Source organism: Balaenoptera musculus, chromosome 18 (assembly GCF_009873245.2).
Source record: "Balaenoptera musculus isolate JJ_BM4_2016_0621 chromosome 18, mBalMus1.pri.v3, whole genome shotgun sequence".
Lineage (NCBI taxonomy): Eukaryota > Metazoa > Chordata > Mammalia > Artiodactyla > Balaenopteridae > Balaenoptera > Balaenoptera musculus.
Genome location: NC_045802.1, coordinates 25,329,664 through 25,354,846, shown reverse-complemented (window position 1 = coordinate 25,354,846; position 25,183 = coordinate 25,329,664). Strand labels below are relative to the sequence as shown.

Here is a 25,183-nt window from a genome sequence, read left to right as displayed (position 1 = left end):
TTTCTTTTAAGGAAGAAGAAAAAGTAAAAGAAGGAAACTGGAGGGCATGGCGGGGGTCCCACAATGCTGTCTCTGCTATGACTGCCCTTGAGCCTGTTATGGCACCATTGATATCCGCTCCTACAAGACAAATCATCCTAGTTAATCTTAATAACTGCCTTTTATCTGTTTTTCCCATTTTACAGAACCCAGGCTGTCTGGCTCCAGAGCTGGCATTATTAGCCACTAAGGATGATGATGATGATGATGGTGCTGCTGATGATGGAAGAGATCTTGGTGCTGCTGCTGATAACGTAAGGCACCTAGTAGAATAACCGGCACATGGTAATTGCTCAATAAATGCTTGCTGTTATTAAAATGCTGGTGTTACTTGTAAAGATTTCTAGAGATGGAAGTTCTATATCCATTTTAGGTACTCATTTAAGGATTAAATTACTTCTATTCCTTTTCTTATATCTTAAAGCTCTTCCTTGCCATTATTTAAGGCTGTTTTCTCTTTTTCAGATTTCCAGGGGAGAAGAGAATGAAAACTTCCCTGAGATAATTATTTACTCTATTTGAGGGTATTTAGAAAGTTATTAACCCTAATAACCTTACAGAATTTTTTTTTTTGGGGCCAAAAAAAAAAAATCTTTTCCATCTATTTAGTCTTATCTGCTGCCTTTCTTTGAGTCCTTCACAATTTTCTTGCATTTCTCTCTTTGCAAGCTGGAAGCAAAACTAAACGTGGTTTTCTGATACTGGTCTCATTGTTGTGGTGTTTCACAGAAGAGTCATTCCTTAATGTTAACCCTAATCCTAACCCAGGCTTAATTGGTGTCCTACTTTGAGAAGTCACAGCACTGGGCCTGACTTTCCTTCCTTTGGCTGATCTTGTAAACATAATATCATTTAACTTAAAGGGTTGATGTGAGGATTAAATGCATTGATGTTTGTAAAAGTAATTAGCATGGTGCCCAGTGAATATCAATCAAGATATTAACTAACACCAGATGAGGATTTTGATTCCTTCAATTAAAAATGTATTCTTGCATCTCTTCCTAGTACTGTGAATCATCCAATGGCCTGTTTGTCCACCGGGTCAAACCCAATGCTGTGTGCAAGTTCGCACGGCATCCAGGGCCAGATCACGATCTGGTCCTTACAACTGTGTCAGCCTTCTCCCTTGCCATTTGTCCCCCACCACGTACACGGTCTTCTCAGGCACACTGCGTAACGTGCTATTCTCTGAACTCACTGTGCTCTCTCATGCCTCTGTGCACTTGTATGTGCTGTGTCCTGTGTCTGGAATGCCCTCACTCCTCAACCACCTGGAAAATTCCTCAGCATCTTTTAAGAGTGAACTCAAGCATTGCATCCTCGGTGAAGCCTTTTCTCATTCATCCCATAGAATCATGCACATACTTCTCTACAGAACTTAGGAAACTGTTTGCTTGTCTTCTTAAAGTTCCTTCTTTGAGGGCAGGGACTGCATTTTCTTTTTCTTTTCTTTTTTTTAATAAATTTATTTATTTATTTATGGCTGCGTTGGGTCTTTGTTGCTGCGTGCAGGCTCTCTCTGGTTGTGGCGAGCGGGGGCTACTCTTCATTGCGGTGCGCGGGCTTCTCATTGCAGTGGCTTCTCTTGTTGTGGAGCATGGGCTCTAGGCACCCGGGCTTCAGTAGTTGTGGTGCATGGGCTTAGTTGCTCCGCGGCATGTGGGAATCTTCCCGGACCAGGGCTCGAACCCGTGTCCCCTGCATTGGCAGGCAGATTCTTAACCACTGCGCCACCAGGGAAGCCCCGCATTTTATTCTTCTATCCCATCAAGAACTTAAGAAATGAACGAATGATGGGACTATACTCACTCTTCAGTCTTAGCACCAGCACCATACCTCCCATTACCGTCATCTCCTGTGAACCACTCATTTGGGGTCTTATTTGCCTACTGTGTTGCCCTGGAGCTCAGAGTCCACCCAGAACTTGCCCTCAGTGTTCAGGGAAATGAGCACTTTTAAGTGAGTGACTATGGAAGAAAATCCAATCATTCAATGTTATGTTGTTCACATAATTTATAAAAAATCTTACGCTGTTTTATCTTAAATAACTGTATATGGATTTTTTTTTAAAGCAAACGACTTAAGTCTTATACTCCCTAGATTTTGAAATTAGGCATCTAGTTAATCATTATAAAGACCTTTCTCCTTCCTTTCCCTTTGGAAGTGATGTAACTTTTCCTAATCTCCTGATGTAGTTTAGATCTATTTAGAAATGAGGCTTTCTCAGAGTTTGAGGTGGAAATGGTAGATTAAAAGTGCATAATGAAAACTTCTTACCTCCAATAACTAGCAAATAATAATAAAACTTCCCCCCAAAAGAACCAAAGAGGGAAAGGGCATAACTGAAGGCCATGGACTTCAAAGGAAAGGACAGAAGATTCCAGAGCAGAATGGAGAAGCACACCACAGCCTGATTCCTAATCCTGCCCCCTCTCCCCTGGAATGTGGCTTCTCTCTCTCTTCAGGCAAAACAATCTGACATAATTTGTGATTTTTCAGAATACTTAGCCCTTCCTTAATTATCTGTGCAAATCGGTCAGAACACAATCTTAAGTGTAAAATCTCCAAATAACAAATCTTTGCTTAAGAAATATTGAAGCATCTTATGCTTCTAATGGATTCGAAAGCGGTTTGTTCACTTAAATTTATCCTCTGAAATCTTATTAATAACGCTAAATGTCTTACTAGTCTCTGTTATCACAGATAATACAGACATGCTTTTTACAGACTCTGGCATGAGGTGTTTATCTTATAAATCAAATGCAAAAACAACTTAATATTTAAAAAAAAAGAAATGTTGAAGCATCTTAATATTTTTAGGGGCAATAGCAACATGAACTAGTTCTGAGACGACGAGCCTATGAAACTGCAAAGAGGCCGGCAATGTGGGGACCAGGGGAGGAGGGGTCAGGGTGCATAGGGGATGCACAGTTTGGATGATCCAAAATGTTCCTATCATTGCCTGGGAGAGTCATTCACAACAAAATGATTTGCAGGGAGAGAATTCTATCTGTGGATTTCTAGTAGAGATGGGACACTCATAGATCTGGATGAGGAGAATCAGGAAGTCTGATGCCTTTTAGGGTCACTGGTTAAATTACTGCTTCCTGGACAGGAGGAAAGGTGAGGTCAAATATTTTTACCTGACAAACTGAACTAAGAAAGTCATGGAGTGACCCACAGTTTTATGCAAACATTTTGGCATTGACTAATCTTTTTGGACTGGCTGATTAGGGTTCAGATAACTTTCTCCAATAGTTTTGGGGTAGGTCTGGTTTGGGGCCCAGATTATTTTCTTGGCCCATACATGTTGATTACCTGTAAATTATCCAGGATAATTCGGAGGGAGTGCACCTGCTGTCGAACAGCCCCTGAAAACCTTTCATAGGTTGCAGCATCATATTCACTCATTTGGATCTCCTTTAGCCTAAAATCAGAGGGCAAAAAAGACAACAGCTGAAAGCCTGTACCTGTGCCTCTTTTACTTCCATTCATCTACTGCTAAGAACTGTAGCAAAATCCTCGGTAACTCAGGAGGACTTTGAGGAAAAAAAGCAAGAAGTGATGTCTCCAGCTAACGTTGCAAAAGAGGAATGTGTGTGCAGTGATGCGCTAGGAAATGGTTAAGTCGCCCTGCAGAGGAAAAAGCAGCCCTGATTTGTAGTGTTTGTTGATTTCTGTGGTGGTCGATGTTAAGCTACCAATAGTGAGGCCCCTGAGCATTGAGTTAGAAAGAAGTGTGCAGTTGGCTCACGTGAGCCAGTATGACTCAGCTCTGTAGCACGCCGCTGCTGTATCCCAAACACGTGTTGTGATGCTGGCAGATGGTCAGTTCGTGTGGCAGATTCCTAGAGAGATCCCATGGGCTGCTTTTTAAGACCAAGGACATATATTCGGTTGATCATGATAACAGCTCAGGCCCAGAGAATGTAAATAAATGTGTTGCTATGTAAAATACAGGAGTTTTCTGAAATTGCTGACTGTGTACTTTTAATAGGATAATTGTGTTTTAATATTATTGTGGCATTGAAATTCTGTCCTCCCAGGACAGTGCTCCTTTTTACTGTTTTTCATTCTTTGCTTCTGCCGCAGCCCTGCCAGCCCACTTGCAGTTTCCTCAACCCACTGTGTGCCCTTGTCCCTGAGCCCCTGCATGGGCTTCTCTCCCACCCTGAGTGCCTTTCCCTGCTTCTTTGCCTACTAACTTCCACGAACTCTTCAAGGTTCATATCAATGGTCACCTCCTCCAGGAAGCCTGCTCTGATCTTCAGATTTGTCTTCTGTGCTCTTGAATCACTTCATGCTTTTCTCTGTCAGAACATTGCTACCTATGCTATAGTTGTCTGCTTCCTGTCTCCCCAACTGGACTCTCTGCTCCTTTCTTTCTCATCTTTATCTGCACGGTGCCTACCATGATCCCTAGCATAATAGATGCTCAAAATAAATTGATATGAGTGACTGAAATACAAATAAGACTCAATTATTTAAAATGCAGCATCTTAATCTAATTATAAGTAGAAGGTTTTACAGTGTTTTATCCATAATACACGTTTCTACAAATTTCTATAAATGTAAAGGGTACTAATACTAGGACAGGGAATGATGAATGCATATCTCAAAAGCCTAACCACAACACGGTGTTCTAAGCTGCTCTGTGTGTGTGTGTGTGTGTGTGTGTGTGCATGTACACAATTTGGAGGTATGGATCCTAGCTGTAGAGCTGAAACTCTTATCAGGAGTATAGTTTTATTGCCTTGGGCTGGAACAGAACCCCCAAATGCTCAATGAGGATGAATGGTCTCTATTCCTCCCTGTCTGGCCAAGCACTGGGAAGAATCCATCCATCACAGGGCAGAGCACTAAAGGCTTATTAGAATCACATAATGTTAGGCTTAGACCACCATGAGGGCAGATATGCAATTCCTGCCCTACCACCTGGCTGGGTTAGCTAATGCCACCTCAGCTGTCAAGACCGGGCTCAAAGTTCACATCCTATGAAGTCTGGCTCAATCCCTTCATGATCATTCTCTTTCACATATCTTCCACAGTTATCTGCTACAGAACCTATACACTTTGTTGCTGTTAATACATATGTCTATTTTGCCCTATCATAGTGTTTTTCAAACTTTATTTTCCACAGTAGGAAATAAGCTTTATATTGAGATCCAGTAAACAAAAATGCACGTACACACACGTGTGTGTATACCTGAGCCAAAAATTTAATGAAAAATACCTTTACTACATGTGATGTACTCTCATTTTTTCTCTTCTAATCCTCTGGGGTAAGGAACATGTCTTATTTTTTCTCAGAATCTCCAGTACCAGCACAAACCCTGGTACCCAGTGGCATTCAATAAATGCTGTTGGATAGCACTTTTGAAAACACTGGCTATCAAAAGGTAAATACCTGAAAGGTAAATAATATCTGAATGGTCGTTTCCTGAGGTGACAAGCCAAGGTGCTCTTCTAAATCTAATTTACTCTCTGCTCTGAAGGACGAAAAGGAATATGTGTATAGGACTTGACCTCCTAACAATGCCTCTTATGTTTAGTTTTGGCAATCTCTTAAACCTCTCTATAAGTTTTCATTAGATTAAGATATGTCTCAAGTATCAAGCCTGACAGAAGCTGGGCACAATGACACTGCAGGACATGCTACCAACCCCTTCATACCTGGGAGGCTAATGTGCTCTCTCCCAAAGAAGGGAGACTAGTACTTTTCCAAAGAAGGGAGATTAGAAAAAAAATGTAGGCATAGCTTGTCCTTAGCAGGGGAAACACACACACACACACGCGCACACACACACACACACACACACACACACACACATCAAGGAAGGAGCCAGGCAGTAAGTCAACTCAGGCAGACTGGTCATTGTAGAGAGATCAGAATTAACTCCAGTTATAGGGATACCTCTGGCACAATTGTGTTGCACCCAAAACACACCACATGCTGCTCTAATTATGAAGAGATCTGGAAATCATATTCCAAGCTGTGTCAGCTTTCACAAAAATCACCTACAAGGTGTTCAAAGCTGATAACGTTCTGAAAGATGAAGACCGAACCAGGGAGCAGTGAAAGAAAATAGGACATTTTAGCCTCTGTTTGAGACAAGACTCCCAGGGCTAATACTCTCAAACCCACAAAGTGAGCTGAAAATAGGTCTTTCTGCTGCTTTAACCCTGATCAAAACTTCAGGACACAGCTGCTTCACATCCTAGTAATCTATGTGGACTGACTGCACGTTGTTGGCACAGTATATTCATAAAGGGTATATTTATTGTTACGTAACAGTCTGGGAATTTTAGTTCTCATTTTACTTTTTCGTATAGGTCAGACTTAAATACTATAATTTTTGGATCAATTATGAGGAAAACAAACACAAGCTGAAATCTAGTGTGTAGGGCTGATTAGTTTTGCAAATGGTAGTGGGTACAATTTCCACAGTTGGTGTCCACCTTAAACGCTTTTGCAAGCATGTAAAAGTACCTCGCCATCTATTTCATTCTTGTTTTATTGGTTTACTATTTCTGTTCTGCTTTATACATGTCTTACACTTGTCCACCTGTTACTCTTCCTGAGTTAAGCAATTCTTTCTTTCTTTCTTTCTTTCTTTCTTTATTAGCTGTGTTGGGTCTTCGTTTCTGTGCAAGGGCTTTCTCTAGTTGCAGCGAGCGGGGGCCACTCTTCACTGTGGTGCGCAGGCCTCTCACTATCGCGGCCTCTCTTGTTGCAGAGCACAGGCTCCAGACGCGCAGGCTCAGTAGTTGTGGCTCACGGGCCCAGTTGCTCTGTGGCATGTGGGATCTTCCCAGACCAGGGCTCGAACCCGTGTCCCCTGCATTGGCAGGCAGACTCTCAACCACTGCACCACCAGGGAAGCCCTAAGCAATTCTTGATATGTAGGAACCAGTATGTAGCTGAAATCCAGATACAAATGAATGCTAAGTAAATATTATGTTGATAATATCAAGAACCCATCAGTAGAATTAGGCTCTTCGAGGCAATATGGTGGACCTCTAGGCTGATGGATAGGTCTGGCTGTCAGTCTGGCTTTAGCCAGTCTTTGAATTAAGGATGAAAGGGTGATACCATTACTTGTATGACTTGTGTATTATTCATTCCACAAATATGTATGTGCTTGCCAGGCACCAGGTTCTGGGCGTAGGTACCGGGGATATACTAGAGGGCAAAATATCCTGCCCTCAATGAACTGGAAGTCAGTGGAGAAGAAATAAGCTATTCACACAAATAATAACACTATGGGAAAGAGTGATAAGAGCTATGGAGAAAAGGTACAGGGTGCTATAAAAGCACAAATGCAGGGACTTGACCGCATTCTGCATATACCTAAAACTGCAAAATAGCTTTAAAACTAAAGCATCCAAAACTATTGGATGACAGTGAAGAATGATTACTTTTTAAAGACATGATAATGGTTTTGTATTTTTATTTTTTTTAAGTAAAATATTTCAGAGACACACTCTGAAATATTTACGATGAAAAGACAGAAAATCTTGAATTAGCTTCAAAATAACCCAGGGATGGGGACTAGGAATGGAATCAGATTTTTCTTCCTGAGGTCGAGGGAACAGGTCCACAGGGTTCATTATACGTTACTCTCTACTTTTGTTTCTGTTTAAAAAGTTTCATAATAAAAAGTTTAAGAAAAATCTTTAGCAGTACTAAATTGAATACCCATCAAATAGGATTATTACTACACGAAAGTAGAAAGCAACATTTTTCTGTGTGTTTTCTGTCTTTCTCAGGGTCTCCATGTGCTTTTATTTCATCTTCTCCTTTCTCATCGCTTTGTCCATCTCCTCTGTATTTCAACCACCTTCCAGTATTCCTTTACGCGGACTTAGATTCTTCTCTGCAGCGCTTAGTAGAGGTGTCTGGTTTTCTCATTCCCTTCTCCACTTTTTCTCTTTCCTCCCTTATAGCCACTAAATTTAGTTGTCTTATTATTACAGATGCTCCTTACTTTCTTTCCCCTGTGGCGCAATGGTCCCTAATAGAACCAGGTTCCTCACCCTTATCATGGAAATCAGAGAAGGGCTTGTGTACTTGTACCCAAGCACTACTTACAGGTCCTTCTTTCTCCCTGTGAACTCCTCTGTCCATTTGTCTGCTTACACAAAAACTGAGACAGGACTTGTGAGGTTTTCCGCGTGGAAACAATAGGAACTCATCATTTGGGGAGGAGATGATGATGTGTATCTAATTATTTGGTTCTTTTCCTAAATAAATATTTATTGTTTATATGAATCATAGAGCCATATTTTAATTCTAACAAGACCTTGTATTATAGGATTCCTCCCATCCTTTTTTGAGAAGTTTAAACTGCTTTCATTCCTAACATAGTGATTTGTCTTCATAACCTCTCTGAGAGGAAGGGAGAGGGGAGTCACCGTCAGAAGAAAAAATTGACGCCCAGCAAGGATAAATTAATTGTTTGAGGTCTCCAGGGAAGCCAGCAGAAGCGGGCTGGGAGTGACACTCTTGTCTTACCTACCTGCTGAGTACATGAGGGTCCTAAGCCTTGCAGGCTTTCCTGAGGGTGTGGCAGGAGGGACCTGCATTTTTGTGTCCCCATTGTTCTGGACTGTTTACTTGCAGGATGTGTAAGCACAGCACGTAATGTAAAACCAGATGTCCTGCGTGGGAGGAACTTCGGAACTCACATACCCTGGAGCGTGCTTTTCCTGAACTGCACCCAGCTCCTTTCACTGAGCACAGCAGTATAAATCTGCCTCCCAGACCCCTGTCTATGCCCTCACTCCTGAAGGAGATCTTGCTGCTCCTTGGGTATTTTTCACTTTTAGCTGATGAACACATGTGGATGTCTAGTGAAAGCATCATGCAGATTCTTCTCATTTTTTAGATGGTTCCAATCAAAGTGGCTCCGGATGGTTCCAGCACATCTGAAAGCTACAGGCTGGTTGGCCTGGATTTCAAGGCCTCCACCCACTGACAGGGCCTCCACAGTCAACCTCACTCCCCACCGCCCCCAGCTGGTACCCTTTATTCTGCATAGGAGAGCTGGCTCTCTCTGCCGTAGTCACTGCTCATCCTACGCTGGCGCCTCTGGTCCCTTAGTTTTCCCTTCCTGGAATGTCCAAATACTGGCTGAGCTCAGGCCTCACCTCACATCAGCCCACGGACCTTACCCTTCTCTGCACTGCCGTACCACGGGACTTCAGCACTTAACCAGGGGGTGTGTGAGTGTGAGTGTGTGTGTGTACACTAGTCCTGTCTCCACGTAAATCTACAAGATTCCTGAGGGCAGGAAGGGACCATCACGTAGCATTATCTGAATTCCCTATGTGGCCTGGGAATAGATGTGGATGGAATGATTTGACCTTTAGTTTCTCCGAAGAGGAGTATCTTTGGTTTTACTTTCTAACGTGCTCAAGTCCTTCCTCTATACGACCATATGTAATCAATACATTTAAAAGGGCCTGAGTAGAAAGGGTGGGAGATTATGTTCACTCGGCTGTCTCCACTGGGAGGGGGGTGGCTACGTATTTCAGTTTGTGGGTCCAAGTTGCTGCATGAGGAATAGAATCACACAAATCTGGGTCTACTTCAGGGTCCACTGACATTTCACCACAGTGGCCGACACTGCTCTGGATGCAATGGGGTCCACTCACCTCTGTTGAAACGCTCTCTGGCCCATCTCTCTCGCAGCTCTCTTCACCTCCTCAGGAACTGCATCTTTCTCAGCCTCAGAGACCTGGTACACTGTATGGCCTGCATCTAGCCGGTAAGGACCTCCTTTGCCGCCCAGACCTGCAGTGTCTCTTCCCCCTGGGAGGAAACCAGAAAGTCCAGGTGATTAGTCTGATCCAGATCACAAAACAGAAGTCAGATCATGGCTTTAAGGCAGTCCTGTGTAGTATATGAATTGTACTTAACTAGTAATTAAATATTCAAATGACTTTCTTCTGGAAACACAGGGCATCCCCCTATCAAGGATGCTTTCTTCTTCTCCATCCAGCCAATCCCACGCAGATTTCAAGGCTCAGTCCAAATTCCATGACCCCTCACCTGATGACTCTACCTCACAGGGATCAATACTCCTATGCACTATTTGTTATTCTTTAACATTTATTTTTCTTTTCTTGTCACCTATAGTGTGAATGGGATTATATTTTACATAGCTTTGTAGCTCTGTACCTACAAGAGGCTTGAACATCATAAATACTTAGTATATATTTGTCAATTCAATGAATGACACTCCTCTTCCCTCACATGTAACCTCATTTTTCCTTAAAATAAAAGAAAGATGACCAGGCTATCGATCCTGTTTCCTCTGTGTTGCAAATGATAAAAATAATGCATAGAGAGGTTAAGTCACCTACTCATGACCTCATATCAGTGGATGAGCCAAGATTAGAAGCCAATTATTATACTTACTTTGACTTTTAGCTTAGAATAATATACAACAGATAAACATTGCCAGCTTCAGGACAGCTTATAAACACAAACGCAAGTTTACATGCTTGAAAATGTGCATTATGTAATATTGCATAACTTATAATGTAAAATTAAATGCCTAGAAGATTAGGTAGGTAATGTTATAAGAAGTGGTGAGAATCTGGCTAACTAGAGAAGACGTGCCTTGTCTCAACACATTCAAATTCATATTATTTTAAAACACTGCCTTGACCCCCAAAATACATATATTGGCTAGATTGGCTACATATTTGGCCCCTGGGCTACCAGTTTATTACCCCTGCTTTATAATGATTAAAATACTAGTAATCAGTTTCTTTTGTTCATTCACAAATCACTTGGGAACTTAGAAGAGAATCCAATATTGGAGGGGCAGCATAATATTGAATATTATACCATAGTATAGTATAGTATAGTATAGATTAGTATAGTATACTAGTATTATATAGTACAGTATTCTATAGTTAAGTCAGACTGCCTGAGTTTGAATCCTGGTTCCAATGCACTAGTCATGTGTCCTTGATGGAAGTTCCTTGACTTCTCTGTAAGCTCAGTCTCATCACCTGTAAAATGGGGATACTAATATTATTTACTTCCATTTACTTCCATGGGATTGTCATGAGGCTAAAATGCTCAGAACAGTACATGGCACAAAATAAGAGCTTTATAAGTGACTGCTCTTACTATTATTTACACAACTACCAGTCACATAGAATGAGGTCATTTCTAAGTTTCATAAAGTGGAAAATTTGAAAGCTTTTAGGCTTTGGTTAAATTATGCTACATTTTTCTTTTCTCCCTTGAAGCCTTAAGTGGTGTAATAAGTTAAAAGCAAGAACTCAGCATACTCTGTTTCCCTTATCAAAGTCCAGGTAGGTCATTTCCTTTTGGGAAATACCATGAGAACAGCCTATTAATTATAGTTTATTTATCCTTTGATTCCAGCACATCTTATTTCATTTTTATTTAGAAATGGCTGGTGGAAAATTCCGTCTTGGATGTGTGTGATTCCTGGCTGTCACCTGTGGATGGCCTATAGGCGGAGGGGACTGGAAATTGGACACTGATGATGAGATACAAGTCAGGTTTCTGGGACCTGACTCCCTTCCTCCTGGAGGTATGGGTGGGTCATGAATTAGAGCTTAAAAGTTCAAGGGCGCTGAGATGACATCGTTTTTGGTGAAACGAGGAAAGGACCCACAACCGTTTATAGAGGCTGGTGTGAGTGATGGACAGCATGGGAAAGCACGGTCCCTTGGCAAAGTCATACGGGGGTGGAGAAGGCGTGAGGACAGAGTTCTTCACGTCCTCCACTTCCAAGAGCCTTTAATTTGAACTTCTTAAATGAAAATGCTTGCCAGAGAGTCCAGACTTCAAGGTATAACCTTGAAGCTAACCTTGAACATCCTAAATCTGTTAAGATAAGGGGGAGAGAGGAAATGGACGGGTTCTGATGACGAAGAAGGAATCAAATGAGTTGTTGGGTCAGAGCTCAGTTCAATATAGAGAATTCTGAGGGAAGAGAGTGACAAAGAGAAAAAAAATTTGCAGCAAAAGAGCCAATGGACGGGTTCTGATGACGAAGAAGGAATCAAATGAGTTGTTGGGTCAGAGCTCAGTTCAATATAGAGAATTCTGAGGGAAGAGAGTGACAAAGAGAAAAAAAATTTGCAGCAAAAGAGCCTTGATAAATTGAAAAATAAAGGCTGGGGGAAGCAAAAGCAGGGTCTTCAGGCTGGACAGGTATGTGAGCTAGTAGACACAAGCTGAATAACAAGCGAGAACGTCCGCTCCAGAGGAGCCCACTGCTGGGAAACCTGCATCTGGCCAGCTCGTCCCACAATGCATTCCACATGGATTAGATCTTGCTGGCTTGACACTAACTTCCAGATCAAAGGACATTTCTCAAAATATCCTTTCTTTCAAGCTGATGCTTGATGAATAAACAGAGCAGGCAAGGAGTCCACAGGCCGATTTGATAGCACATTGTCCGAACACAGAAACCCATTTCCTCCCGAGGCTGTCAAGGCCAAGAGGCACAGACCAACCTCAGGGAAGGCGAAGAACAGAGCTCATGCCAGCACCGCTCATGGCCGTGATAAGATCAGACAGTGCGCACACAGTCTGGCCCTATTCCTGCGGCTCTGCAGATGTGTCTGCTCCAGCTGCCGCAGAGGAAAGAGGAAGACAGCAGCTGTGGGAACAATGCTCTTGTCGGGCAGCCAAGAGGAAGGCGTGGACCCCAGTCATCGGTTCAGACCACAACCACCCCTCTTATCTCAAAACCCTGCATCCTCAACATGCTCGCTTCTGAGATGTGGAGGACCAGGACCATTTCTTTTCAAAGTCAGCTGGTCAAGAAAGAATTTACTGTCGATTTCTGGCATGATTCCCAAGGGCATGGAATTTAAAAGAGGGGATTAACACTTTTAATGAATACATTCTTCATGCCAGGTCTTGAGCTCAGCGCTTTACAGTCATAATCTCATTGAATCCTCATCGCAAGCTTGTGAGGCAGTTAATATTATGCCCCTTTTATGGATGAAGCAACCCTGGGAGGACCAGAACGGTCTTAGGTCAGAGGGTAGCAGAGTCTGCGGGACTCCAAATGCCAGGGTTTTTCCGTGTCTTGATGTCATGCTGGGACAGAGGGCAAAGGCACACTCCAGCCAACTAACGGGGGAGACAGAGAAGGCAGGCTGATTCCTGAGCCTTCTTGGGGCTGCTATGATGTCCACACGGGCTTGCGAAGTCTCTGGAAGCCTGACCCAGGAGAATGCCGCGCTACGAACCTGTGCCGCCAGCCCAAGTATTGCCGCCCACGTGCGGCATGTTGTCTGGGTCCTCCTTGCCGTGTTTGGGGGAACTCACGTCTTCACCGCTCTCTCTGTTGATTGTTATCTAAAAATGAAGAAATAAGACATTATCATTCTCTGTGACCAACACCAGGAGCTGCAGGACAGAAAGAAGAATTGTTTCCCCCTAAGTCCTTAAGGTATTGCGTAACCTCAGGCCACAGGACACAACAGATGCTGTTAGTGTCTGGCAAAAATTTCACCAGATTTTACATCCATTTAGTTGGGAAGGAGACAAATTTAATTTTAAAAAATATTCTTTAAAGAAAAGGTGCTGGACTGGGTTACAGCTTCAGAATTCTTCTAGCGCAGAGTATGCCTTGAGCATTTACATAAAGAACAAGACCCACCAGAAGCAGGGGAAATGGATCTCACCAGAGACTGACTGAGAGAGCTCTCAATGGTTTAAAAGGATCACTGCCCAGCTGGTCCAGCCGAGTCACAGCAGATATACATTTACCTATTTAATTTTCCAAGAAATCCTATTCCTCAGAGAAATGCCACTTTATATAAAATATGTGGAAAAGGAAAACAGAAAATGTATCTTTGTGTGCTTCAGTGATATATGTTATACACACAGACACTGAAAACTGCTTATTTATTTCCTGGACCCACTCTAATTTTATTATGGTATTTATAGCTCTCCTAGTTCATCTCGATTTTGAAACTGGACTTACTATTCCTGCAAATCAAACAGAATAAGCAGCACTAGCTTTCCTCTTAGAGAGCCTGTGGCTCACTCATTGGTCCCTAATTTAATTCGGCACAGATTCACCAAAAGGACTGATAACCACGCAGGAATTCCATCCTAGCAGTCAGCTCCGTAGATATTACTCCACAATGAAAAGAACTTGAAGCAGTCACATCCACGTACCCTATAAGCCTGCTCCCAAATAGAATGATTTTCAAGGCAGACCAGATGAAACATTTATTTATTTGTTCAAATAACACTTAATGGGAAATGTATTGGCAAGACTTCATTTGAACTACCATGGGGCCAACAAAAGCCATGGAGGATTGGTCACTGCCCTCAAATTGCTTATAGTGGAGCAGGAGAGCTTGCAAATAGACCTGTAGCATGATGCCAGGTCAGTCTTGAGAGCTGACCCAATCCTTGTTAGTAAGTGGACTTTTCATTCTGGATGTTAGGATTAATGAAGATAGGTAGATAATTTAAGGCCTTTGCAAATAAAATGGCTATTAAGAATGAATTCAACCTAACTTCCATTGTCTTATGTCCGGACTAGTTCATTTCAAATGTTATGACATCATAAAGAGATTTTAATTAACCAGATCTTTCTACCCTTAGCTTTGGCATCATTAACAGAGTTTTTGCCATAACTTCAGCATACTTTAAAATTTCGCAGCCAGGACATGACAACTGATATGAATTCCACACATATAATCATGCTCGAAAAGATGGGTGAAAATAATGTTTTTCTTCTTTCTAAAAATTAAACTATGCAGAATAGCTAGCAACATTTAGAGAACAAATAAGCATTTAAAATACTGTCCCCCAAACTTGCCACCACTTTCCAGCTTTTCTAGAGGCCGTGTAAGAGATAATCAGTAAATTAAAATATGTATACTGACCATGAGAATTCTAGACCAGCGCTAACCAAGAAAATTTTCTGTGTTGATAGAAATATATATACCTGAGATGTCTAACATGGTAGCTTTTAGCCCAATGTGGCTATTGAATACTAAAGGACGTGATTTTTAAGTTTTATTTAATTAACTAAAATTTAAGTTTAAATTACATGTAGCCAGCAGGTATCTCATCAGACAGCACAGCACAAGGACAAGCTTGCCTCAGCCCGGGAGATAATGTTTGGTTATCTTAGCAGTATCTTACAGATGTTTTCCATGAGAAATGAGAAAAACAAGAAACATTTCAAAATTGCGATAGAGTTTTATTCTGCTGTCATTTTAAGACATCTGTATAAAAGTTATGACTACAGCCTAACTGATTTTTTTTAAACAAACATAATGGAACTTACATATGGAAATACGTTTATTATAATAAGATGGTAAGCTTATTTTTCATACATAAAGACACATTTATTACAATAATGCTGCTCAAAACACTTCTGGACTGTTTCTGGAAGGATCTGCAGAATCCACAGCAGATTCTATTTGAATATCTTTAATGGTGGCCATTTTGTATTCTTTAAAAATAGATTTGATTTTTAATAAATAGCTAAAGGATACTTGGAGCCGATTTCTGGTATGAACTATTTGCTAATTTGCTTTGTACCCTTTGGAAAGTCAATTAACTTCTCTGGGCCTCAACCTTCTCATCAGAAACTAAGTGGGTTCAACTAAATAATTTCTTCCATTCCACCTAACACTGACGTGCTCTAGCTGATTCAAGGATTCAAAATGTGGTAAATAAGGGATGTTAGTCAAAACCAGGCACAATTATACAATAATGAGACTAATTTGCTTTATAAGAGTTGTGATACTTCTGCAGGCCAATTCTTAAAGATGAAGTTCCAAAAATGGTCTGGGCAATGACAGCATTATTGGAATAACTGTTCTGAACACCCTTCCTCACTTTAGGGTATGTGTGTGTGTATACTATTTATTAAAAATAAATAAAAGAACAGATAAACAACAACGTCCTACTGTATAGCACAAAGAACTATATTCAATATCCTGAGATAAACCATAATGGCAAAGAATATAAAAAAGAACGTATATATATGTATAAATGAGACACTGTGCTAGACAGCAGAAATTAACACATTGCAAATCAACTATACTTCAATAAAAACAAATAAATAAATGAATAAACAAATAAATAAATGAATGAATAAATAAAAGAACCTCAGAAGAGGTATAGAAAGCAAAGTCCTATGTGTCTAGTAACTTTACTTTCATCAAAAATCAATCTCCTGGAGATTAACCAAGATGGCGGAGTAGAAGGACGTGCTCTCACTCCCTCTTGCGAGAGCACCAGAATCACCACTGGCTGCTGGACAATCATTGACAGGAAGACCCTGGACTTCACCAAGGAGGATACCCCGCGTCCAAGGACAGAGGAGAAGCCACAGTGAGACGGTAGGAGGGGCGCAATCAGAGTAAAATCAAATCCCATAACTGCTGGGTGGGTGACTCACAGACTGGCGAACACTTATACCACAGAATTCCACCCACTGGAGTGAAGGTTCTGAGCCCCACGTCAGGCTTCCCAACCTGGGGGTCCGGCAACGGGAGGAGGAATTCCTAGAGAATCAGACTTTGAAGCCTAGAGGGAATTGATTGCAGGACTTTGACAGGACTGGGGGAAACAGAGACCCCACTCTTGGAGGGCACACACAAAGTAATGTGTGCATCGGGACCCAGGGGAAGGAGCAGTGACCCTGGGGGAGACTGAACCGGACCTACCTGCTGGTGTTGGGGGGTCTCCTGCAGAGGCGAGTGGTGGCTCTGTTTCACCGTGGGGATAAGGACACTGGCAGCAGAGGCTCTGGGAAGATCTCCTTGGCGTGAGCCCTCCCAGAGTCTGCCATTGACCCCACCAAAGAGCACCGGTAGGCTCCAGTGTTGGGTTGCCTCAGGCAAAACAACCAACAGGGAGGGAACCCAGCCCCACCCATCAACAGTCAAGTGGATTAAGGTTTTACTGAGCTCTGACCGCCACAGCAACAGGGAGGGAACCCAGCCCCACCCATCAACAGTCAAGTGGATTAAGGTTTTACTGAGCTCTGACCGCCACAGCAACAGTCAGCTCTACCCACCACCAGAGCCTCCCATCAAGCCTCTTAGATAGCCTCAACCACCAGAGGGCAGACAACAGAAGCAAGAAAAACTACGATCCTGCAGCCTGTGGACCAAAAACCACAGTTACAGAAAGATAGAGAAGATGAAAAGGCAGAGGGCTATGCACCAGATGAAGGAACAAGAAAAAACCCCAGAAAAACAACTAAATGAAGTGGAGATAGGCAACCTTCCAGAAAAAGAATTCAGAATAATGATAGTGAAGATGATCCAGGACCTCGGAATAAGAATGGAGGCAAAGATTGAGAAGATGCAAGAAATGATTAACAAAGACCTAGAAGAATTAAAGAACAAACAAACAGAGATCACCAATACAATAACTGAAATGAAAACTACACTAGAAGGAATCAATAGCAGAATAACTGAGGCAGAAGAACGGATAAGTGACCTGGAAGACAGAATGGTGGAATTCACTGCTGCAGAACAGACTAAAGAAAAAAGAATGAAAAGAAATGAAGACAGCCTAAGAGACCTCTGGGACAACATTAAACGCAACAACATTCGCATTATAGGGGTCCCAGAAGGAGAAGAGAGAGAGAAAGGACCAGAGAAAATATTTGAAGAGATTATAGTCGAAAACTTCCCTAACATGGGAAAGGAAATAGCCACCCAAGTCCAGGAAGCGCAGAGAGTCCCATACAGAATAAACCCAAGGAGAAACACGCCGAGACACATAGTAATCAAAGTGGCAAAAATTAAAGACAAAGAAAAATTATTGAAAGCAGCAAGGGAAAAACGACAAATAACATACAAGGGAACTCCCATAAGGTTAACAGCTGATTTCTCAGCAGAAACTCTGCAAGCCAGAAGGGAGTGGCATGATATACTTAAAGTGATGAAAGGGAAGAACCTACAACCAAGATTACTCTACCCGGCAAGGATCTCATTTAGATTTGATGGAGAAATCAAAAGCTTTGCAGACAAGCAAAAGCTAAGAGAATTCAGCACCACCAAACCAGCTCTACAACAAATGCTAAAGGAACTTCTCTAAGTGGGAAACACAAGAGAAGAAAAGGACCTACAAAGACAAACCCAAAACAATTAAGAAAATGGTCATAGGAACATACATATCGATAATTACCTTAAACGTGAATGGATTAAATGCCCCAACCAAAAGACATAGACTGGCTGAATGGATACAAAAACAAGACCCATATATATGCTGTCTACAAGAGACCCACTTTAGACCTAGGGACACATACAGACTGAAAGTGAGGGGATGGAAAAAGATATTCCATGCAAATGGAAATCAAAAGAAAGCTGGAGTAGCTATACTCATATCAGATAAAATAGACTTTAAAATAAAGAATGTTACAAGAGACAAGGAAGGACACTACATAATGATCCAGGGATCAATCCAAGAAGAAGATATAACAATTATAAATATATATGCACCCAACATAGGAGCACCTCAATACATAAGGCAACTGCTAACAGCTATAAAAGAGGAAATCGACAGTAACACAATAATAGTGGGGGACTTTAACACCTCACTTACACCAATGGACAGATCATCCAAAATGAAAATAAATAAGGAAACAGAAGCTTTAAATGACACAATAGACCAGATAGATTTAATTGATATATATAGGACATTCCATCCAAAAACAGCAGATTACACGTTCTTCTCAAGTGCGCACGGAACATTCTCCAGGATAGATCACATCTTGGGTCACAAATCAAGCCTCAGTAAATTTAAGAAAATTGAAATCATATCAAGCATCTTTTCTGACCACAACGCTATGAGATTAGAAATGAATTACAGGGAAAAAAACGTAAAAAGGACAAACACATGGAGGCTAAACAATACGTTACTAAATAACCAAGAGATCACTGAAGAAATCAAAGAGGAAATCAAAAAATACCTAGAGACAAATGACAATGAAAACACGACGACCCAAAACCTATGGGATGCAGCAAAAGCGGTTCTAAGAGGGAAGTTTATAGCTATACAAGCCTACCTAAAGAAACAAGAAAAATCTCAAGTAAACAATCTAACCTTACACCTAAAGAAACTAGAGAAAGAAGAACAAACAAAACCCAAAGTTAGCAGAAGGAAAGAAATCATAAAGATCAGAGCAGAAATAAATGAAATAGAAACAAAGAAAACAATAGCAAAGATCAATAAAACTAAAAGTTGGTTCTTTGAGAAGATAAACAAAATTGATAAGCCATTAGCCAGACTCATCAAGAAAAAGAGGGAGAGGACTCAAATCAATAAAATCAGAAATGAAAAAGGAGAAGTTACAACAGACACCACAGAAATACAAAGCATCCTAAGAGACTACTACAAGCAACTTTATGCCAATAAAATGGACAACCTGGAAGAAATGGACAAATTCTTAGAAAGGTATAACCTTCCCAGACTGAATCAGGAAGAAACAGAAAATATGAACAGACCAATCACAAGTAATGAAATTGAAACTGTGATTAAAAATCTTCCAACAAACAAAAGTCCAGGACCAGATGGCTTCACAGGTGAATTCTATCAAACATTTAGAGAAGAGCTAACACCCATCCTTCTCAAACTCTTCCAAAAAATTGCAGAGGAAGGAACACTCCCAAACTCATTCTATGAGGCCACCATCACCCTGATACCAAAACCAGACAAAGACACTACAAAAAAAGAAAATTACAGACCAATATCACTGATGAATATAGATGCAAAAATCCTCAACAAAATACTAGCAAACAGAATCCAGCAACACATTAAAAGGATCATACACCACGATCAAGTGGGATTTATCCCAGGGATGCAAGGATTCTTCAATATACGCAAATCAATCAATGTGATACATCATATTAACAAATTGAAGAATAAAAACCATATGATCATCTCAATAGATGCAGAAAAAGCTTTTGACAAAATTCAACACCCATTTCTGATAAAAACTCTCCAGAAAGTGGGCATAGAGGGAACCTACCTCAACATAATAAAGGCCATATATGACAAACCCACAGCAAACATCATTCTCAATGGTGAAAAACTGAAAGCATTTCCTCTAAGATCAGGAACGAGACAAGGATGTCCACTCTCACCACTATTATTCAACATAGTTCTGGAAGTCCTAGCCACGGCAATCAGAGAAGAAAAAGAAATAAAAGGAATACAAATTGGAAAAGAAGAAGTAAAACTGTCACTGTTTGCGGATGACATGATACTATACATAGAGAATCCTAAAACTGCCACCAGAAAACTGCTAGAGCTGATTAATGAATATGGTAAAGTTGCAGGATACAAAATTAATGCACAGAAATCTCTTGCATTCCTATACACTAATGATGAAAAATCTGAAAGAGAAATTATGGAAACACTCCCATTTACCATTGCAACAAAAAGAATAAAATACCTAGGAATAAACCTACCTAGGGAGACGAAAGACCTGTATGCAGAAAACTATAAGACACTGATGAAAGAAATTAAAGATGATACCAACAGATGGAGAGATATACCATGTTCTTGGATTGGAAGAATCAACATTGTGAAAATGAGTATACTACCCAAAGCAATCTACAGATTCAATGCAATCCCTATCAAATTACCAATGGCATTTTTTACGGAGCTAGAACAAATCATCTTAAAATTTGTATGGAGACACAAAAGACCCCGAATAGCCAAAGCAGTCTTGAGGGAAAAAAATGGAGCTGGAGGAATCAGACTCCCAGACTTCAGACTATACTACAAAGCTACAGTAATCAAGACAGTATGGTACTGGCACAAAAACAGAAACATAGATCAATGGAACAAGATAGAAAGCCCAGAGATTAACCCACGCACCTATGGTCAACTAATCTATGACAAAGGAGGCAAAGATATACAATGGAGAAAAGACAGTCTCTTCAATAAGTGGTGCTGGGAAAACTGGACAGCTACATGTAAAAGAATGAAACTAGAATACTCCCTAACACCATACACAAAAATAAACTCAAAATGGATTAGAGACCTAAATATAAGACTGGACACTATAAAACTCTTAGAGGAAAACATAGGAAGAACACTCTTTGACATAAATCACAGCAAGATCTTTTTTGATCCACCTCCTAGAGTAATGGAAATAAAAACAAAAATAAACAAATGGGACCTAATGAAACTTAAAAGCTTTTGCACAGCAAAGGAAACCATAAACAAGACGAAAAGACAACCCTCAGAATGGGAGAAAATATTTGCAAATGAATCAACGGACAAAGGATTAATCTCCAAAATATATAAACAGCTCATTCAGCTCAATATCAAAGAAACAAACACCCCAATCCAAAAATGGGCAGAAGACCTAAATAGACATTTCTCCAAAGAAGACATACAGATGGCCAAGAAGCACATGAAAAGATGCTCAACATCACTAATTATTAGAGAAATGCAAATCAAAACTACAATGAGGTATCACCTCACTCCTGTTAGAATGGGCATCATCAGAAAATCTACAAACAACAAATGCTGGAGAGGGTGTGGAGAAAAGGGAACCCTCTTGCACTGTTGGTGGGAATGTAAATTGATACAGCCACTATGGAGAGCAGTATGGAGGTTCCTTAAAAAACTAAAAATAGAATTACCATATGACCCAGCAATCCCACTACTGGGCATATACCCAGAGAAAACCGTAATTCAAAAAGACACATGCACCCGAATGTTCATTGCAGCACTATTTACAATAGCCAGGTCATGGAAGCAACCTAAATGCCCATCAACAGACGAATGGATAAAGAAGTTGTGGTACATATATACAATGGAATATTACTCAGCCATAAAAAGGAACGAAATTGAGTCATTTGTTGAGACATGGATGGATCTAGAGACTGTCATACAGAGTGAAGTAAGTCAGAAAGAGAAAAACAAATATCGTATATTAATGCATGTATGCGGAACCTAGAAAAATGGTACAGATGAGCCAGTTTGCAGGGCAGAAGTTGAGACACAAATGTAGAGAATGGTCATATGGACACCAAGGGGGGAAAACTGCGGTGAGGTGGGGATGGTGGTGTGCTGGATTGGGCAATTGGGATTGACATGTATACACTGATGTGTATGAAACTGATGCCTAATAAGAACCTGCAGTATAAAAAAACAAACAAAACAACTAATACTAAACTTTCATTGGGTTATTTGTATGGAAATATGTTAATATAAATGTTTCAGACATTACATGAAATTTCTAAAAATCTTATATTTGTATTTGTATGGAAATATGTATGGAAATATGTTAATATAAATGTTTCAGACATTACATGAAATTTCTAAAAATCTTATATTTGTATTTGTATGGAAATATGTATGGAAATATGTTAATATAAATGTTTCAGACATTACATGAAATTTCTAAAAATCTTAAAAAAAAAAAAAAAAAAAAAAAAAAATCAATCTCCTTCAGACATTCCACGACAATTCAGTTATTCTGCTGTAAGAGAATAGCCTTTTAAGAAGTACTAAAAATGATGGCACAAGGCAAAAGAAAAAGCCTGTCAAATAGCCCCCCTCAGCTACCTCCAAAATCACACTCTTAAAATTGCAAAGACACCTCTAATGGGCTTTCAGGGAGGCAGAAAATGTGCTACGAACTTTCTGGGCAGAAAGGAACTGGTGTGATTTTTGCCACCTGTGTGTCTTCCAGGCCATCTGCTGGGGAATGGCGTGGCTCACAACAAGTCAGCCCCACACCAACCCCGAATGGGAGTCTAGAGATGTTTCAAAATTGACAAATGCTTGACAAAAACAATCATCAGCCCAAACCTGATTTATTCCAGAGAAACACATACCATAAAATTCCAAGGATACTTACTTAAAAGCGAGGCATTTGGGGAGTTTATCTAATTCTGTGTCATTTTATGAATGCCATTATACTCACACGAGTCTATTTCTCTAGGTGGATGGGAGGAACTCACCTGACAGGCGGTTTCCAAAGCATTTTAGGGCGTCTCTTACGTGAATTGACAATGATCATAAAAGTTACAAGGCAGGAAGTCTAGGACAGTTCAACTCAGGACAGAAACTGGAACAGACACTAGGGAAGGCCTATTATTTGAGGAAGCTTGTTTCCTAGGGACAGAGGATGCTATAGAGCCTCTGGCCATTCAGAAAGTTGATAAACTGCTGAATTCTTTGAAGGATGTGTTGCCAAGGACTTGGAATGCATTTCCTTCGAGGGTTGGTTTCATCTAGAAAGAGCTCAAGTGAGTCAATCCAGTTACTGAAATAGACCCTACTGTATTCACTTAAATGGATCAAAATTTCTCCCAAACCACAAAGTACTGTGGACTCTTACAACTGTGGATGCAAATGGATGCACACGCTAAGGCCTTTGACGTGTTTCTCACAGCGGACACAACCTACTTCCTTTTAGATAGGCGTGTTATAATCATAAGAACTGTTATCCTCTTTCAGATGAATCAAAATGGAAAAAACATGGAGCTTCTAAATTATAACTCATAAAACTGTCCCAGAGTAAAGCAACCCAAAGCCAGAGTAGGGAAAGGGACATGACACACGAAAGCCCTGTAATTCTAGGCAAGGCCCATATATTTCAGGCTCCTCCTCAAACTCATGATTTTTAAAAACCGTCAGTAAAATGACATAAATAGCCAGAATACAATCTTGGAGGGAAAGTTAGTTCTTGGAGGACTGACTGGACAACACAGCTTATTCTTATTTTCCAACTGGAGACTAGGTGTGGCACAGCAGATGCTTCCAGCTGCCTCCCCAACGCCCACTCCCTCTTTCTCCTTTTTAAACAGAAGTCAGATGCACCACGGTTAGCTGGGATGAAGCCCGGCCATCCCATTCCCCTCTGCCAGTGAGTGGTCTAGGGGAAGGTAGGCGACCCGAGATGTAAGAAAATCAGGAGGTTTCTGGGAAAGATCTTCCTCTCAGGTCAAGAGCTCTTTCATTGCCCTGCATGGACCGCCCTCCCCTCCCCTGCAACATACATGTGCTTGCTGCCTTGGCGCACGGAGTGAGAATGTGATGCTTAGTGCTGCGGTCTCCATCTGGTGACCATGTGGCAATGAGAAGAAGGTGGCAGAGGGGAGGATGGCGGAGGCTATGTCCCTGACGACACCGCTGAGCTGCTGAGCCAGCCGTGGAGTCACTTGCTTCTGGTCTTCTACATCAGCAAATAAGACATGTCCTTAGTTTAAGGTACTGTGAGTTGGGTTTTCTGCTCCTTGGGGTCTACTGCATGCAAACTAATTGATTCATTCATTACAGGATGAATGAGAGGCAACAGGGCAGAAGCCACGGTCTTGATCTTTGGAGGATGTCCTACTTCCAGAAGATGTGCCTTAAATTTTCTGACATCGAAAATTGCCATAATACTATCAGTACAGTTGCCTACAGTTTGATGATTAGCAGGCAATTCAATGCATTCGCTCATTCATTTTCTTATTCAAACATTTCTGTGTATGTTTATGGCCCATTTACTACTCACTGAGATAATGGAGATAACATGAAACAGGATCTTTGCTTCCAGGAGGATGTTTTATAAAGTGGAACAAAGTCACAGCACAGGGTAATACCGACCATAATAAGGTACTGAATACATCTGCCTAAAACATTATTGTCTGAGGTTATTCTTATTCTCTGATAGAAAGTTAGAAATTTCTATCATAGATACAATGAAAGTCACATTAACATGTCCCTAGGAATGATGGTCTTTCAAATGAAGACAGCTTGTTAAAAAAAAAACCTTACCCAGTTTTCATAAACAACGTGCAGCTTCTACAATGATAACGCATGACAAAAATACCATTGTCCATAGGCAGTTTCTATGTGTCCCAATTTCAATCTCTGGCAAAGCCGTCAAGTATGTAATTTATCTCCAGTTTTTCCCTGGCCGGTGGCAACATTTGCTTTCAAATATTCAATGACTTCCTGCCCTCTTTAACCCCTCCTAGTTCTTAAAAAGCAGGGGATGATCTGATTTTTGATCATTAATATTAAAAAATTATACTGTAGCTGATATTCATTTGCACTAAATAATTAACCCCAATGGCATTCACACTGCAAGTGCCCTTGATTGGGAAATAAAGTCCTCTTTCCTTTGTTTGAGGTGGG

At 40.9% G+C, this 25,183-nt stretch overlaps 1 protein-coding gene across 4 annotated transcripts in view; it reads right to left on the bottom strand.

Annotated features, from left to right (window-relative positions):
- The window catches only part of VWA8 (von Willebrand factor A domain containing 8), a 370,485-nt gene that overhangs the window by 36,381 nt on the left and 308,921 nt on the right, over window positions 1-25,183 (bottom strand). For all 4 annotated transcript variants that reach the window (XM_036831946.1, XM_036831947.1, XM_036831948.1 and 1 more), the window contains 3 exons: window positions 13,294-13,402; window positions 9,697-9,853; window positions 3,358-3,466 (listed from right to left, as the gene is read on the bottom strand). In XM_036831946.1, coding sequence (XP_036687841.1) covers window positions 3,358-3,466; window positions 9,697-9,853; window positions 13,294-13,402 — 375 coding nt within the window. The remainder of the gene's footprint in view (window positions 1-3,357; window positions 3,467-9,696; window positions 9,854-13,293; window positions 13,403-25,183) is intronic.